Here is a 19,853-nt window from a genome sequence, read left to right as displayed (position 1 = left end):
TTAATAGGAATGACTCTTTTCCTAATATGAACCCTCTTTTTACTACCAAAAAAATTAATAATAAAGTCCTGTTTTTCACATGGCACAATATATTACCTCTTAAGTTTATATAAACCAAAGCGCACGTGCACACGCACACGCACACACACACACACACACACTGGTACAGGCTGCCCTAAAAAGACAATCAGGCAGTCATTAATTATAAATATATATGTGAATTATATACATATTTATAAGTAAATAAATATAAACATAAAAATATATGTGAATTAAAGAAGTTAATAGTTCATGTATATTTTTTATAAGCAAAGAAATAAATGATGTAGTGAGGAAAGAAAAGGAATGCTGTAGAATTAAGTGTATTTTTCTTCAAATTGGCCAGGGAAAAGTCTGTTTAAAGAATGAAACTGCAATTGTCAAAAAAGTGAGAATCAGAAGTAATTTTAAAAGATTTATCCCAGGCACAATGTGAAGCCTGGAAAGATAAACCATGATAGATATATGTTTAGTTGATAAACTTCAGTTTCCTGAGAAGACAGTGAATTTACCTGAGTAGTATGAAAAGAAGGAAATAACGAGGGCTTTAGAAAGGAATGAGTCTTCATTCTATTCTTATTTCTAAGTCTTTAGGTGTTTCTTTTAAGTATATATTTGAAAATTAAAAGGATTTTAAACCTGGTTGTTTTGAAGTCTCTCAGAGCTGTAGAGATGTATTCAGATAAATGTTTTTCCATGAGTGCAACTCTGATCCAGGCTCTACCCTAAAAGGAAGAAGAAAGAATCAAATGTGGGGAAAAAATGAAATTAAAACATATTTTGCTCAATATAAGCGTTTTAATATGTAAATATTATCAATTATCATCCAAAATATGTATTTGATAAAGACTAAAAAAATTTAAGTAGATAATAGGTAAATTTTGATTATATATAGTATATATTTTATTTCTCTGAAGGTATAGGGTTAAGCATGTCAGATTAACTTCCTGTCCTCTGAAGGAACAGAACCATTAATACTGAGCTAGTTGGATTAGAAACTTTTTTTGAATCAAAGAATGTAATCAGAAGACCTATGTTCTATTTCTATACCCAAATCAACATACTAAGTAAAGTGACTCCCCTTAAAAAACAAGAGGAACAGAGTGCATTCTCTTTAATATAAGACACTTTCATTCAGCTTGTTTAAGAAAATGTCTCACCTATCTTTCCAGAGGGAGGGTTTAGACAACTAATAATGAACCAAATTTCATTATCATGCATTCTAATCTTGAGTTTCTGAATTTAGTACCACCGTAACATTATAAAAACCTGTTACCAAATTTTTAGACCAGGAAGAACAATCACACAACAAAAATATCCCAGAAGCATATTCTAGCACAAAATCACAGAAACAGACAATTCTGACTAAATGTGATCATTTATTTTTACTTAGAAAAGGGATAACATCATTCAATAGTTGGGACTGATCAATTAATTGTTTTATAATCCAAAGAGATTATAAAAAAAGAGATTGCGTTTGTAGTGAGAACTTTAAAATTCAATTACTTTCATTTTTACTCAACCTTTTCACAAATCTCCAGAAAGTCTAAAAAGATCAACTATGTAGAAAATCAAAACCGTGCAATGACAGCTGAGAATCAAGGTGACACTGATCAATATATATTATGGTTGACTACCAGTATGGGGTGGGGAAGCATTCTTTAAAAACGACTCCAACTCTGGTAAATTCACCAGGCTCTTAGATAGGAGGGATAAAAAAGGAGTCAAATCTAGACAGTGATGAAACAGGCTTGGAGCAGCAGTGTTGTCCAAGCTCAAAACCCTTTTAGCTTTGCCCGGGGCTCACTCCCTTGTTCTTGCTGAGTAAGCCTAGGGGAACCTCACTTCACTGTAGCTGGATGGAATAGTAGAAGGAAGAGGCAAACCACTGGCCAGCAGTCTCAAGATTCTTAAAATTTCATTTAAAAGACACGGAGACAAGTAGTGGTAGCTTGAGTCAAAAGGCCAGAATTTCACCAAAACAGAAGCAAGGAAAAGTTGCTCTCCAGAGAAAGTTAGTTCTTATCTATTGCTAGATAAGAAATGTGGGGAAAGTCCTGCTTCCTCATTTATTAATTTCAATTCATACAAAACTGGGCCACACCTAGTTTCCAGTTCTTGGATGTTTGTGGAATTCTGTTATTGTCATAATAAATTGTGATAATTTTTAAAGTATTTTTTTTATTGAGTTACTAGAAGCCCGGTGCACAAAATTCATGCTGGGGGGCAGTGTCCCTCAGCCCAACCTGCACCCTTTCCAATCTGGGACATCCCTCTCACAATCCAGGACTACTGGCTCCCAACCACTCTCCTGCCTGCCTGCCTGATTGCCCGAACCACTTCTGCCTGCAGCCTGATCACCTCCTAACTACTCCCCTGCTGGCCTGATTACCCCTAACTGCCCTTCCCTGCTGCCCTCCCCTGCAGGCCTGATCCCTCCCAACTGCCCTCCCCTGCAAGCCTGATCGCCCCCAATTGCCCTCCCTGACAGGCTTGATCACCCACAACTGCCCTTCCCTGCTGGCCATCTTTGACCACATGGGGGCAGCCATCTTGTGCATTGGAGTAATGGTCAATTTGCATATTGCCTCTTTATTATATAGGATAGAGAAAGGAGGAAGGGAGAGAAAAAAACACTGATGTGAGAGCAAACCATCAATTAACTGCCTCCTGCAGGCCCCCTACCGAGGATCGAGCCTGCAACCTAGGCATGTACTCCAAAAAGAAATCGAACCAACAACCTTTTGGTGCATGGGATGACACCCAACCAACTGAGCCACACCGGCCAAAGCTAAATCTTTTCTTTCAACAAAAGAATTTTTACTAGTACAGAAGATAAACAGACCATTATAAAAGTTTTGGGGCCATGGAATGAGAAACTAGGTTTAACATCAGACTTCATCAGTTAGATAATGGTGAGCCATAAAGGTTGTTGTTTTTTCCAGAGACACAAATATTGTTTGCCACTGAAGTTCTTTGGGGGAAAAAATTAAAAGTAGTCAACACTATGTGTATGTGTGTGTGTGTAAAAGGTGAAAGAGTTAAGAAGCATAAATTGGAGCTACAAAATAGTCATGGGTGTAATGTATAGCATAAGAAATATAGTCAATAACACAGTAATAACTATGTATGGTGCCAGGTGGGTGTATGGTGCTAGATTTATCAGGGTGATCCCTTCATAAGTTATATAAATCACTGAGTTGTACAGCTTAAACTAATAAAATATTGTACGTCAACTGTAAAAAAAAAAAGCAAGGAAGGAAGTCCCATGGTCCTGGGAAAACTGATGGCTGATTACTATAATACAAATGAAAGGAGTAAAGATGCTGGATCAAAGAGTATGTATATCTTTAACATTAGTAGATAAGGTCAAATCATTTTTCCAACTTGCTTTCTACAAATTTACAGATGAAAGGGTTCAGAACATGCTACCTCAAAATGTGGATCTTACGCTGAAAAAGTTTGAGGTCACTCTGATCTACCCTTGACCCCATCCTAGTTCCCTCAAAGCAAAAGGTAAATCTCCCAGGTGAAAGGTAACTTCCCTGTGCCAGGGGAAAGGGAGGCCTCCTCATCACCAGTCAGAGAGGGCTGCATAAACAAACCTTATTACTTCTTCACCATTTACCACCCCTAGCCCAAATCCCTCTGCCTTGTGAATTCTTCACAAATGGATGTTTCTTTGTCTAAAAGGTATACAAAGCTTCCTGCTCTGGTCACTTCTTTGAGACTCCTATTTTTGTGGGGCAGTAAACTCTTAGGAATGTAATAATATACTAGTATGTTTGGCTCTTTTTATGTGTGTGTTTTTAAATGCATATTTCTTATTGATTTCAAAGAGGAAGGGGAAGCGAGAGAAAGATAGAAACATCCATGATGAGAGTGAATTATTAATTGGCTGCTTCCTGCAGGCTTTCCACTGGGGATCAAACTTGCAACCCAGGCAGTGCCCTGACCGGGAATCAAACTGTGACCTCCTGGTTCATAGGTTGACGCTCAACCACTAAGCCACTCTGTTTGGCTCTGCTTTAAGAGCTTTAGATACACATTAAAATATTTAATCCTCCCAAGAACTGTGAGTTGGGTTACAATACATTCCATACTTTACTACATGAGGAAAAAAACACAGACACCACTAGAAAACAGGAAACTCCTCTCACAACCACCAAACCTACAAACCTAACTCAATTAATACCCATATACTCTATCTTTCTTCCTATTTCAGGGGATGAACTGTAATCATTTAAAAAAGTAAAAGGAAAAATCACAGAGCAAAGATATTTGAATTACATGTAAAAAACAATAAGGCTCTCTTTCATAAAATACAAGTAAGTCTTACAAATCCATAAGAAAAAGAACACTCAATTTAAAAATGGGCCTGCTAAGGGAAGATTTTTAACTACAGATTTAATTTCTTTAATAGGTATCAGAATACTCAGATATTTTCTTTCTCTCAGTTTTGTAAGTGATATTTTTTCAAAGAATTTGCCCATTTCCCCTACATTTTCAAATGGATAGGTGTGAAGTTATTCATAATATTTTCCTTTAGGATTTTTGATGTAGGGAGGGTCTCTGGGTTTGGGCTCTTCTTCATTCCTGGTACTGATCATTTACAATTTCTTTTCTCTTCTTTAATAGTCTTGCTAGAAGCTTATCAATTGTATTAATCTTTTAAAAAACACCAACTTTGGGCTTTGTTCATTTTCTTCTGGTGTACATTTGTTTCAATTTAACTGAATTTTCGCTCTTCATTATTTCTTGCCTTCTACCTTGAGTTTATTACTTTTTAAAAATAGTTTCTTGAGATGAAAGCTTTGATCACTAATTTTCAGCCTTTATTCTTTTGCTTAATAATGCATAAGCCTATTTAAGCATACCTATTTTCCTTTAAGTACAAATTTTTATGTGTTGTATTTTAATTATATTACTTTCCAAACCTTTCCTGTGGCTCTTGGGAGAAGAGTTCCTCTGATACAAGCTATTCTGCTTTCGCTGGAAGTAGAAACTAATTCATTTCTTACCTCCATGATCATCTTTTTAGACTCCAACCCCTTCTGACTTGCCTCTCTGCCCCTACCCTCCTTTCTATACATTCTTCATGCTGTAACCACTTGATCATTTAAAATGTAACCAGCCGAAACCGGTTTGGCTCAGTGGATAGAGCGTCGGCCTACGGACTGAGGGGTCCGGGTTCGATTCCGGTCAAGGGCATGTACCTGGGTTGCGGGCACATCCCCAGTGGGAGATGTGCAGGAGGCAGCTGATCGATGTCTCTCTCTCATCGATGTTTCTAACTCTCTATCTCTCTCCCTTCCTCTCTGTAAAAAATCAATAAAATATATTTAAAAAAAAATGTAACCAGATTACATTACTCTATTGCTTTTTTAAAAAAAAAAAGTAAAAAAGAAACACTCAAGTAGCTCCCCAGTGTATTGAGAATTATATCTAAACTCTTAATCATGACCATATCTTCTATTCTATACCTTTCTCGGCTTACTATTTGCATAGCATATTTCTTTCCATAATTTACATCCTGACTCAACTACTGCTTCACAGAATCCTTCCTGATCAATTCCACCACTCTTATCACTTTCTAACTTCCCCTGAGATAGTATGTATATATTTATTTGTTTACTGTATTACTAAAATGGAATATGTGTGTAACGTTTGCTCTTTGCCATCTTTTTCACCACTGCCACTCTATCCTCAACATTTACAATGGTTTCTGGCGCACAGGAGGTATTCAGTATATATTTATTAAATAAGTGAATCAAACTAAAGAGATAAATAACTTGCTCATAACTACTAGGCATTGGAGCTACCAGTTAGAAGTGGAGAAAAGGAATGATATGAAAAATACAGTATTTTAGAAAGAGTCATATGAAGTTAAAATGGATAGAATATCAAACAAATGGGCAGAATCAGAGTACGTCTGTTTTCTGCTGGGAAACTTCCTATTTTGAAAGCTCCCCAAGTATTTCTGACAGTATTCCAGAGTTGAGACCATCACAATAAATAACTGTCAAGTGGTGGTTTAAAAGGGAGACAGATTTGTGAGTCAGTAAAAGAAAAATGATCATAAAACTGGCCTCTTTGCAATTTTGCATCTTACTATAAAGTTATGGTATTTGATAACTCTGGTATATCTGATTAATGCCCCCTCTGCCTCTGTCAGGAGAACATTTGGCTAATCTGCCTCTTGGACAGAGCAGTGACCAGCCAGCTTCTGAGCAGATAGGAAATATGGCTAAGCTAAGACGCAGTTATATTTCTAACACTACTAATTCTAGTCTGAAACCTAAAAAATTGATGTATAGAAATAGTATGCTCCAGAATCCCTGCATACTGTAGAAAAAACAGATGCAAATATACCTGATATGGAAAATATAGACATGATCTTCAACTCAAATAATTTATTTCCATTGTTAGGCTATGTGTAGGCCCTAGAAAATCAGTCCAACAAGTCACAGACTAAGCGAAGAACGGGAAAGGTCGGCATTTCATAGATATTAGCTTAGAGTGACAAGGTATCTCCCAGGGTGGCAAGTTACTACAATGTGACTCTAAATTGTACAATGGTACTAGGACACGGGCAATCCGGATTCAATCAACTCAACCACATTTAAAGAATGTTTCTGTTTCCCCATTAAATGGAATCTGTTTGAGGTCTGGTCAAAACAAAGGCATAAATGCAGGCTTTGGAACATGATTGTTCTGTGGTGTTTTGATACTCAACACCGTTTTTGGTGTTTTGTGTGTTTCTTTACAGAATAAATATTAACATTCTCCGCTGAGAGGTAATGAGCTAGGGTTTGGGTTTCCTTGGTCCACCCATGTCCAAATGTGACATTTCTAATGTTTGTTAACTTTTCAATTACCTTTTGTGCTTTGAGGCATGCTAATTCTATAAATATATTCTCTTCTGTATTGAAAGAGTTTAGAATACACTTGTCATGTTAATCTTTCCTACTTTTAGTTTGAAAATAAGAAAATAAAGTTTATGTAGCACCTAGGTTACTTTCAATTTTCATAGACTCGATCCATTCAAATTACAGCTAGTCTTTTAATCTTAACCTACAGAAACCAAAGTATTACTCTTAAACCATAAAGAAAACTAATACAAACTCAATTAAAATGCAAAGGAGAATTCAAATTTTACATTTTTAAAATCTATAAACAGACAATTAGAAAGTAAATAAATGAATAAATTCAATAGTTCAAAAAATGACGGCCAAAGGACTAAGCAGACAATAATTGTGACTAAAAAGAAACTTGTTAATACAAGATAAAACATCGATGAGAAAAAGGTTTTAATTTTAAAATACAGTTATAACTGACTTTAAAAAGAAGATACTTATTGACCTAAAAAAATATCTGAGGCAGGAGAAACTGATTCAATATAAAAGAGTTCGAAGACACTGAAGCAGAAAGTTAACTGTTGCTCAGACAACGCCTGACTGGAGACTGGCCAGAGGCTGTGCAGCAGGAAGCAGTGCTTTTAGAAACATCTTCAAAAGTGACAAAAACCATAGCCATTAACTTTACCCAACAACACACTTCCATATTATGAAATTTTAAGCTGTTTAACTATGTTTCTAATTATGCCACTGAATTTAAAAATTATAAATCTTGTTTTTAAAAAATATTCAGTTCATATTTTACAAACATGTTTTAATTCCAATATGTATCAGTCAATTTTGTGAACCAAAAATTTTCCAAAAAAAAAGAATTCCTAAATAAAAACTGATACAGGAACAATAAATTTGGAAACTACACATTTGAAAGATGATTGTTATGCTTTTGTTTATTATACAGACATGTAATTGTAAGTTTATAATTATGAAATAATGACCTGAATTATATCTTGATCTTAAAACCTTACTTATCTATATTCAACCTTTATTTTCTACTTAGTTTCATTCTGTAATTATTAAGTGTCAAAAATAGAAAGGAGCCCTAGCCGGTTTGGCTCAGTGGATAGAATGTTGCCTGCAGACCTCCGGGTGAGATTCCCGTCAAGGACACGGACCTCAGTTGCAGGCTCCTACCAGGCCCTGGTTGGGGCATGTGCAGGAGGCCACCAATTGATGTGTTTCTCTCACATCAATATTTCTCTCTGTTTTTCCTTTTCTCTTCTAATCTCTCTAAAAAAATCAATGGAAAAATATCCTAAGGCAAGGTTTAAAAATATATATACAGAAAGGAAAGCTACTATGGCCAATCCAATTTTAAAAAATCAACTCCTAAACTGAAGCTTATATAGTTTATAACAGCAGCTCTGACATTTTACAATCTTAAACATTATTGAGGACTCCAAAGAGTCTTTATATAGGTTGTATCAATTAATATTTACTATATGACAAGCCCAAACTATAAACTTTTAAATTTTTAATTAAAAATAAACCCATTCTATGTTAATTTTAAATAAAATTTTTGTGAAAAATTATCTTTTCCTAAACAAAAATATTAGTGAGAAAAGTGGCTGTTTTTACATTTTTCCTTAATGCATGGCTTAATAAAAGAGAACTAGATATCTGCTTCGCATTCAATCTGTTACAGTGTACTCAAAGGTTGAGGTTTAATAAAATTAATAATGTTTACTGTATTGTCCTGGACATTTTTAAGTGTGTGTGGGGTGTTTTATTTTGTGTGTGTGTGTGCGTGTGTGTGTGTGTGCATGTGTGTGTGTGCGTGTGTGTGTGTTTTGTTTTAAGACTGAGCTGATGGTGGGGGAGAACTCAATGATAACTAATAATAGTTTGATACCATTATCTTAATTTGTGCTCAGGCACCAGCAATTTTACCCACCATTGCTTCTGCACCAGCAACGAGAATGTCAACACAGTGCAAAAGGCAAATAACATTTTCCTATTACAGGAAATATAGTTTTGACATTTTGGACCCCCAGGGTTCTGCTGGACACTGAGAGTCACTGGTTTAGGTAATTCAATAAAAATAGAAAATTCACAGAATGGGACACATTTCATTGTTCTCAGTAGTGACTAGCTTCATACCTTCTTGCTATTCATAAAGCAATAGTAAAGATTCAAGAGCATTCTAAAATAACGAAATACAGTAAAAAAGGAAACAAGCCTCTGAAAGATGTTAAATTTGATCAACTGCTTAATTCCAACAAAGAAAATAAATGTTTTATAGCAAAGAGCTTGAACTGTTCTAATTGGGTCGAGACTGCTTCGGATTATATACATTGCATGTTATTTCTGTCTTACCTTAGCTCTAGAGGAACTGACATTTTCCATATTTTCAATGCTGCAGATACAATTCTGTGACACTCTCCGGCAAGCCACTCTGATATAGTCCCAGAAGCTACGAGGACTTTCATAACCAAACCAGGTTACTTGACCTTCAGGAGACAAATTACAATACAAAATAAAAGAAAACTAGACTAGAAAATTCAACATGCAAGAACAATAAAACGCTGAAAATTAAAAGGCAGTGTGGTGTGCTCTAATGGAAAGGACACTGATCTCAATGTCAATCAGCCTGAAATCTAGTCCTGGTCTACCTTTACAACTAGGTGTCACCTTGGGAAATTTATTTAATGAACCTCAATCACAGTTTTTCAACAGTAAATTCAAACTAAATGAAGTAAAAAGGAGTCTATATACTAAAAAACATACTGCAGCTTAACATCCTATTATTCTAGTATAGTCTTTTATATATCACATGGATAATTTTCCTAGTGGTTCTAGTTAAGCATTAATTTAAATGTCACCAGTTGTATTCTAAAGCTTTCTCCACTCAGAAAAACAAAAAAAGTAAAAAATATAACCTTTTTTCTTCTCTTATGTAGATACTTCAAAGAAATGATAAGTGTGTGTGGTCAGAACTACAAGTAAATATAATGAATTAGGATCCTATATTGACTTATTATCCATAATCTTGTACCCACCCATTCTCATCTATAAAGCCACAAAGTTCCCTGTAACTATCATTCATCTGCTCTCTTCTAGTCACCAACCCTGGAAAAGTCCTTCAGGAATTTACCATTCAGATTTGAGCAATTATGTGTCTGTTGATGAACAAATATTCTTTTCTGTGTACCATAATATTGCTATCTCTATGCAGGACTTTGAATAGCAGATCCATGCCCAATACTTTATTCAATTAATCTTACCTGGGTAAGTTGTTTAATCTTAATGTAGAAATGTTAGCTTTTATATTTTTAAATCTGTGCTTCTCTGTTTCAATTACTTTTTTTTTTTTATCTCAAACCTTCCCTTCCCCAGTAATAGCTTCTCTCTAAGCAACATCAAAGTGTGGTTAGCAAGCACCATTTTCGGAGCCGTGTCTGAAATGATATGTGATTTCCAACCATGGCAGCCCATAAAAACACCTGGGCTTCTTTTTAAACATACTCATGCCTGGGCTCCCCCAAAACTAAATAACCAGAATCTTTAGGGGCAGGTCTAGGCATTGGTATTTTTAAAAGGCCCCCCCCCAATATTTCTAATAATATACTTATGCTTACTCAATGAATAGAAAGCCTATATATTGCGATAGGTAACTCCTATCATCTTTCAGGACATTTTAAAGGCCTCCTGTTCTTATAAGCCAGTGGTTCTCAAACTTCCTAATGCCACGACCCTTTAACACAGTTCCTCATGCTGTGGTGACCCCCAACCACAAAATTATTTTCGTTGCTACTTCATATCTGTAATTTTGCTACTGTTATGAATTGTAATGTAAATATCTGACATGCAGGATGTATTTAGGCGACCCCTGTGAAAGGGTCGTTCGACTCCCCAAAGGGGTCGCGACCCACAGGTTGAGAACCGCTGTTATAAGCCCTGTGTGATCTCAATGGTGATTCAGCCCCTCCCTATATGCTGGCATGGTAACCTTTGCTGACTTATCCTTACAATTACCTGTTCACTGGATTGTCTCACATATTAGGTGGTAAAACTGCTCAGGCAGGGATTGTGTCTTATTTTTCTTTAAACAGATCTCTAGCACTTGACACAGTGCTTGGATCATAGTAAGCATTCAATAAATATTTATTAAACAATGCAACTGGTAAATCAGCACAAAACAGATCTTAATTGCAATGCTATATAAAAATTTGAATTTTAAAAATCTGAATTAGTATCTTTTTATAGTAACAGTTCAATGACAATCTGGTATCAAGAGGTCTCCATGCTAGATTACAAATACTAAATATTCTAAAATATATTTACATATATAAATAAGACACAAATGCATCTACAAATACTCACTCAAATATATAACTCAAATGTCTCCTTAAAAATCAAATATTACTAGCAACAAACAGAAGTCTTTAAGAATACTGTATTTAAAATATCTCTTCTTCATCTCAATCTCTCCCCATTACTGTCCTTTGCTTCTTCGGTTAAAGAAGTTCCTAGAACAGTATCTCAATATAGTTGGTCTTTAGGGCAATTTTCATGTCAATTTGTTAGCCATTTGGAGAGGAAGCAGGGTGCCTCGTGGTTAGGAATATGGGTTTTGAGTCAAATCACTTTCTAGCTATGTGATCTTGAGCAAATGACTTCACTGTATAAGTCTTTCTTCTATAAATTAACAATAGCTGTAGTACCAACATGGTAACACTTGGAGAGTAAGTGAGATAATGTGGGTACAGCAATCAGCATACAGTACAGTACAGATGTTAACAATTACTGCTACTATGATTACTACTATCAAATAGTTAAGGGACCAAAGCTCCTCTTCCACCACAAAGTGGGAATGAGATGTAAAATTAAAAGTTTCTCCCATAACTTGCTTAGAATCTAAGAAAAACTTTAAAATTTATTCCCTAATCCAACCTTTTCTCATATCAACCTTTCTAATTTTGCCTCCCTAAAATGTCTAGTCTCAACTAATTGTCTTCACCTTAATTAACTGGGATCACTCTATAATTTTAAAAAGGGAGGTGTAGCTGCCAGTCCTCCCTCAAGAAACAGAGTACTAAACAACGGCAGGGATCCTAAAAAAGGGATCCTAAAAAAAACCTTTTTCAAGCTTTCTCTAATGACTTTATTTTAAACCTTATGAGCCTGACATAGCCAAGGACAAATAGGAATAGTAGAGGTGTCAAAAACAAAAGAATATAACAAAGTCCTATTTTTAGAGGAGAGAAAATAAAATAAAGAAAAACTAAAAAATCTGGAATTAGGTTAAACAGAGAAAGAATGGGCACTAAATCCTTAGGACTCTTGCTGTGGGTAGGATTTGCGATCTACAAGGCTTTACCCAAGACATGACAAGATTTCCAAGATTGCAAACTAAGAAACTAAACAATTAATAGAATGACATATTAGCATAACTTACAGGGTTTTAAAAAACTAGTATCTTCATAATACTCTGTCTACTCAACCAACTAGATGTGAGGAGGATTTGGCTTGATTCTGCCTTCTCCCCTCTTCCATGTGCATCATTTCCAATGTGAAGTTCTTAAATAAAGACACTGAATTGTTGTCCACATTCAAAAGATCAGCTTTGATTAGGAGAAGGTAGACTCCCTTGTTAGAATCACTAAACAAACTTTCATATAAATTGTCTGTATGTCCTAGAATTTTATTTAAGTAATTAAATAATTTCTGCATCCATGAAAAGGGTTGAATTTGGTTTAAAATAATTTAGAATTGTTTGCCCTGGCCAGTGTAGCTCAGTTCATTGGGCGTCTTCCTGTGCACTGAAAGGTTGTTGGTTTGATTCTTGGTCATGCCCAGGTTATAGGCTTGATCCCCAGTAGGGGGAGTGCAGGAGACAGTTGATGTTTCACTCTCACATCAACATTTCTCGCTCTTAAAAAAAAAATCAATTAAAAATTTTAAAAATAATAGAAGTATTCAATTGGTTATTTGAAATATTATTACTTGAATATCACTCTTACTTAAACAGATTAATTGCTAGCAAAACACTGTACTTAGTCTGTAACTAGTATTCAACAGGAATATTAAAACAAAACAAAACACTACAATCTGATTGTGCCTTTAAAAACCAACAGTGTAATAAATAATCATTTCCAAGATATTCCATTTCCTTTAAAAATAACCAGAAAAGCAAATCACTTTACAAGACACTAACCTGTATCTCGAATAAATTTTACTCCAGAGAAGAAATATGCTGTCATTAAAAATTGTCTTTTTAAAGCTCTGATGAGTATAGATGTATAATATGCTTTCAATTATATATATTCTTAGAAGTTGACTTTTTACCAATGACAAAGTTAAACAAGCTTTTGACATTTACTTCCATTCCATTAATCCAACTCTAATTTGTTTCATGCACAGAAATAAGTGGTGAAAAGTTTGCTAGACTTAAAGGTGAACTGCTACTAACAAGCTATGTAATATCTTTCCCACGAAACTGCCTCATTTCTGCACCTAAAAATATAATGTAATTTTTAGAATCCAATATTATTCTAAAATTACTCTTCTCCATTAGTTAAGTCAAATGCCTATTCACTTCATGCAATATGTTTGTGTTTGGCTTATAAGTGTTTCTTTAATGAAGTAGTGCTTAATGGCATATAATCTTTTGATAATACAAAGATAAATGAATATGTTAAGTGACTCCCTTTCTCCAGTCTTTATTAGTGCTTAATTACAAATGGAAAACTGTTCTCACAAGGTGAAGTTCTGTCAGCATTATAATACATCACCTAGATGGTAATATCAGACTATTGCCTTGTAGCTATTATTCATATAGACAAGTAATAAAAACAGTCACATCAAATCTTAATAAATCACTCTGATATCACTGCAAATGTTTTCAGATGCTTAAAGGAAATTGATTACTTGTGGATTTATTTTTGGCAATACATTAATAGTTAGATATTAAACTTTTCACTTTAAATTTTGTAACAACAGCCCTAAGTTTCTTACTGCTAACTTATAAAATCAGTTTGATATTTTCCACTACCTTTTTACTAAACAGAGAAAATTCCCATTTCTCTAAGAGGTTAGAATCTTTTCCTTCTAAAAAAGGTAGTGGAACCCTGGCCAGTGCGCTCAGTGGATAGAGCATCATCCCAGCCTGTGCACTGAGTCTCACGTTCGATTCCCATTCAAGGGCACATACCTTAGTTGCAGGTTTGATCCCTGGCCCCAGTTGGGCATGTGTGGGAGGCAACCAATCAATGTGTATCTTTCACACTACTGTTTCTCTCTCTCTCAATGACAAGATTAATTGGTATCACTTCATAATATATCCTCTAGTGAGGATTAACAAAATAAATAAATAAAGTAGCATTATTAGTTGAGATTCATATTTATTAAACCATTTATCCAGCTTTGAAGACAAAATTATGATCTTGAATAATATCCTACATAAAATATATTAATGTTCTAAAAAAGATACTTAAAAACTTTAAAACTAACTTTACACTTTATACTGAATCTTAAGAAGAAGTCTGAGTCTTGACTAGGTAATTGTATTTATATTACTAGTTCTGTATGTTACTTACAGGATGCTTCAGGAAATCATTTAGCAAATATGAATCAGTTACTAATCTATAAAATGTAATTATCATCCCTTATTGCAACAATTAATGTCTTGTTCGTTGCTAAGAAATTTATCACAGATACCTAAAACAAATGTCTAAAGTATGTACCTATACAATAAAAGTGAGTCAAATATTAATCTTCCAAAACCAAAAATTAAGATAACAAGTTCACCTGAAAATTTGAAAACTGAATTTGACTTAATAGGTTTACTTATCCCAGTAATTTGACCATCTTTCCAAGTAGAATACAAGAGTTTTGTGTGTGTTTTTCTTCACCAGCTTTTTTAATATAAGGTTTAGAATACTGGCAGATTTCATTAAAGTACCGACGGCTGAGGTCCATACAGAGAGCTATGTAGAAACGTGTAGACCTAGCCCTAGGCAGGTTGGCTCAGTGGATAGAGCGCCGGCCTGAAGGATCTCAGGTTCAATTTCAGTCAAGGGAACAATACTTCGGTTGCAGCCTCGACGCCCGTCATGACTCGTTTGGGAGGCAACCAATCAATGTGTCTCTCTCACATCAATGTTTCTCTCTCTCCGTCTCTGCCCTTCCCTTCCTCTCTCTCTAAAAATCAATGGAAAAATATCCTCGGGTGAGGATTAACACACACAAAAAGTGCAGACCTAAAGAAATCAAGCATAATTTATTTCAATAGTGATTAAGGCTACATATACATAGGGAACATAAAAGAAATTTTTTAAAATTATTATTTGTGGGAATTAGGATTGAGGAAATGAGAAGATATTTTTCTTCTACATTCTATTCTTTATCTTAGTATTACCTGTGAAACACTAGAAAATTTATTTTCTAATTAAAACATATAGTAAAAGGCTAGGTCATAAGTGCAGAGGCCCAGCAGTGTGTTTTGCACACAGCAGGAACTCAATAGAAGTATTTTGACTAAACGAATAAGAAGTATGCATTCTACCTGGGAGAAAGGAAACTAAGGAATACAGTCCCACTAATGGTTAAAGAATGGCAAAGCAGTTATGGTGGATAGTGCCCATGTATGCTTTACTGAGTGATTTTTGAAAATTCACACAGCTTCCCTGAGGCCCTGGTTCGCATGTAATACAAATATTATTGCACAGCACTTACAAAATTGAGTAAATAACCAATAAGTCATATATCATTAAGCATTCTAATAAAATATAAATAACACAGATATACATACTTGGTTAATAAAATAGTACTTAAAACCATGGGGTTTAAGAGAAATACGGAGGGGAGTCACATGGAGAAGAAGGAGAGTAAATGAATTATTATATTGTGTGAGTTTATAACAAGCTATTATTTAAAGAATTAGCATAAGCATACTTGTGCCCTCTAAATTAACAAAAACAAAAACAGAAAGCTTTGCAAAACCCATGCAATGTACTAAAAAAGATCACTTAACTGATACAGCCCTCCCCAGTAAGTCAATTCCATGCTCCCGCGCAGCTCAGTGGCGGGAGACATCACCAGCATAGAGTACCTTGAAGAGGTATTTGGAGATGAGCCAGCCATCTGCAACTTTGGGAAATCTCTTTAAAAAAAATAAACAACAACAACAACACACAGATATTTAAGAAACCTGCCATCAAGTTTATAACTGCAAACTGAATAGCCCAAATTAGATGGCTACACATAATTCTGACACAGTAAACACTAAACTCAGGATGAATATGAGCTACACACTCGGCACAAAAACGAAGCTGGTCCCTTGTAGCCTATTTTATTGGAGAGTCTAGAATTTAAGTAAGTCATAGAAATAAGTGAGAAGCAATTGTTCTTTTTACCTCCTCATCGTTCTCTCCCAAGTGCAATAAACGGGTGATGACAGAATGCAAAATGAGCAACAGCTTGGCTGAACTGGCTAGATTTGCGCCTCAGAATTTGCGTTGGGTTAGGAAAATTACTTCTTGAACTGCATATGTCTCAAAGTGTTTAACTTTAAAACTAAACACTTTTTACTGTTAACTTTTCTAAAGTTATAATCAAATTCATTTTGAAGAGCAGTTCTCTTATTTTTGGCCTAGAAGAGTTAAAATCTGTATGGTTCTGAATTATGAGAAGAGCACTTATCTGGTGAAATGTTCTTCAGTTTAACCAACGTTGACTAAATGATTACTTAATGCAAAATACTGTTTTATTTCCTACAGCAGCTTTCAATTATTGCTTAACAATCACTATCTGGAAAAGTTACTATAAATTCTGACTATGTTATTTGGAAATTCCTCTTATAATTATACAGGAAAACTCCAAAGCCAAATAATATTTTCTTCTCTCATAACCTAACAATGCAATCTCCAATAGGACATGGTCCCACACCTTTCCAAATACTCAGACCCTTTAGGAAACCAAACAAAAACCAAACAAACACAGTGAGTAATGTTGTATGAAAATGAACGGAAAAAGATATATACAGTTGTATTGTTTGCTACATCCATGTCTCTACCTTCCTCCTACCTTCATTTGTAACATCAAAAAGAAATATTGAATTTTGAAACATATCCAAAAGGATCTATAAATTGGTACCCTCTTTGAAGCCTCATAGGAGGACATACTGTTCTTGCTACAACTACAACAAACAAAAATGAAAATTTCTCAACACTAAAATGTAAATCAGAACAGAATGCTTTTCATTCTGTTATATGGTTAACCATATGATTTGACTATTAACCATATGATTTCACTAATATGTGGGATAAAAAACTGAAACTAGTGATCACAAACTGCAGTATGGTGATTGCCAGGGGAAGGGGGCAGGGGTGGGAGGGTAAAGAGGGCCTAATATATGGTGACGGAAGATGATTTGACTTTGGGTGGTGGGCACACAGTGCAATATACAGATCTTGTAACATAGAAACCCACACCTGAAAACTAAATGATCATATTAACTAATGTCACCCCAGTAAATTTAATTAAAAAAATTAATAAATCAAAAAATTAGGCTATGGAGAAACACCAATTAGAAAGGATATATGCACCCCTATGTTCATAGCAGCACAATTTACCATAACTAAGATTTGGAAACAGCCTAAATACCCATCAGCAGATGAATGGATTAGAAAGCTGTGGTACATCTACACGATGGAATACTATGCTGCTGTAAAAAAGAAGGAATTCTTACCATTTGCAACAGCATGGATGGAACTGGAGAGCATTATGCTAAGTGAAATAAGACAGTCAATGAAATAAAAATACCACATGATCTCACTCATTTATGGATAATAAAGACCATTATAAACTGATGAACAAAAATAGATACAGAGGCAGAGCAGCATCGAACCGACTGTCAAACTACAGCCAGAAGGCCGGGAAGGGTTGGGGGGAAGGAGGGAGGGTAAGAGATCAGTCGAAGGACTTGTATGCATGCATATAAGCATAACCAATGGACATAAGACACTGGGGGGTAGGGGATGCCAGGGGATTATCAAGGGCAGGAAAAAAAAAAGGAGACATATGTAATACTCTTTGTAATACTTTAAGCAATAAAACAAAATTTAAAAAAATAAAAACAAATGTCAAAAAAAATTAAGCTATGGAAAAAAATAAACACCAATTGTTAATGTTTAAACCACATTTACTTTGTTATCACTGCCTTGAAAATAAAGTCATGTATCTTACTTGTAGTCATTTACATAATCAAAAAGTAATAAAAGTAAAAATGATTTCAGGAAAATGTTACTGAAAAAAACAAACTTCAAAAAATGTATCAAATGAGATATATCATAATGAGATGTATGTCATGATTTAATCAACCCATAATATAAAGTGGGAAATAATCTATTATTAAACTCAATTTATAGATTAGGATTATTTTTCCTTTTTATTGAATTTATTTAGGTGACAAAGGCTAACAAAAATTATACAAGTTTCAGGTGCACAATCTACAACACATACTGTATTGTGTTCACTTCACCAAGTCAAGTCTCCATCCATCACCACTTATCCCCCTATAACCTTCTCCTTCTCTCCCCCTCTCCCAGAAATCACCACACTGTTGTCCATGCCCATGAATTTTTTTCTTTTTGCTCAATCCCCCCGTGACAGCTATCAGTCTGCTCTCTATAAGTCTTCCTCTATTTTGCTTGTTAGTTCATTTTATCCATTAGATTACACATGAGTGAAATTATACGGTACTTGTCTTTCTCTGATTGGCTTATTTCACTTAGTATAATGCTCTGCAGGCCCATTCATGCTGTTGCAAAAGGTAATATTTCCTTCTTTTTTTTACAGCCAAGTAGTATTCCAGTGTATAAATGTACCACATCTTTTTAATCACTCTCTACTGATGGACACTTGGACTGCTTCCAAATATTGGCTATTGTAAATAACGCTGCAATGAACGCAGGGGTGCGTATATTCCTCCAAATTGGTGTTCCGGGTTTCTTCATATAAATTCCCAGAAGTGGAATCACTGGGTCATAAGGCAGCTCCATTTTTAATTTTTTGAGGAAATTCCATACTGCTTTTCACAGTGGCTGTACCAATCTACATTCCCACCAATAGTATATGAGAGTTCCCTTTTCTCCAAATCCTCACCAAGCGCTTGTTTTTGCTTTTTAAAATCTTTATTATTGAGAGTATTACAGATGTCCCCCTTTTTTCCTCCCATTGCCCCCTCCACCTGGTTTCCACCCCGCCGCAGGCCTTCACCACCCTATTGCCTGTGCCCATAGGTAATGTATATCTATATAATAAAAGGCCAGAGGCCATAAGTGTCATGATCAGAAAGACCACTCGACCAGTTGCCATGAGGTAGTATTGACCACTTCTCAGTCCCAATCCCCCCTTGCCCCGCGGCCTGCAAGTGGTAGCAGGGCAGGACTGGGGACTGGAAAGCAGGCTGAACAGCTGACCTCTTGGTCTCTGCCCCCGGCCAACAGGCTCCAATGGATCAGCGATGGTGAACGGGGGAATCAGGGTGGGTGGCAGGAGGACCGGGCTGGGTGTCAGGCCGTTGGGATCACCAGCTCATCCCCTGCTGCTCAGGGGCTCAAGCCTGTGGGAAAGCAGGCACCGGTGACTTCACCTCCATGCCCGTGCACCAGGTCAGCCACTGATGGAATGTGCTGCCTGCTCGGTGCCACTCACACTGAGGCAGGGGGTCCCGCGGGGGTGAGGCCAACGGAGTCCTATCGAAGCATGCCCGACTCCGGAGACAGGTTCAAGACGCAGTCTGAGTTTATTGTTTAAGTGCAGGGACATATATAACATTCTAGACCAATCAGAAGTTTACAACATCCTTAGGGCAACCAATGGTAGGAAAGTTAGGGTACTATGTAGGGGCTCTAGGGGGCTTACTCAGGCGGGAGCTGCCACTTCCCGGTGTGCTGA

General features: G+C 35.8%; 1 protein-coding gene across 1 annotated transcript in view; it reads right to left on the bottom strand.

The window, feature by feature from the left end:
- RUNDC3B (RUN domain containing 3B) overlaps positions 1–19,853 on the bottom strand; it is a 98,446-nt gene that overhangs the window by 53,999 nt on the left and 24,594 nt on the right. Inside the window, exons 4-6 of the mRNA XM_015558255.1 lie at positions 16,006–16,056; positions 9,270–9,403; positions 679–764 (exon numbers count right to left, since the gene is read on the bottom strand). Of these exons, the coding sequence (XP_015413741.1) occupies positions 679–764; positions 9,270–9,403; positions 16,006–16,056 (271 nt within the window). The remainder of the gene's footprint in view (positions 1–678; positions 765–9,269; positions 9,404–16,005; positions 16,057–19,853) is intronic.

This window comes from Myotis davidii, unplaced genomic scaffold, assembly GCF_000327345.1.
Source record: "Myotis davidii unplaced genomic scaffold, ASM32734v1 scaffold187, whole genome shotgun sequence".
Classification (NCBI taxonomy): Eukaryota; Metazoa; Chordata; class Mammalia; order Chiroptera; family Vespertilionidae; genus Myotis; species Myotis davidii.
This window is presented reverse-complemented; position numbering and strand designations above follow the sequence as displayed.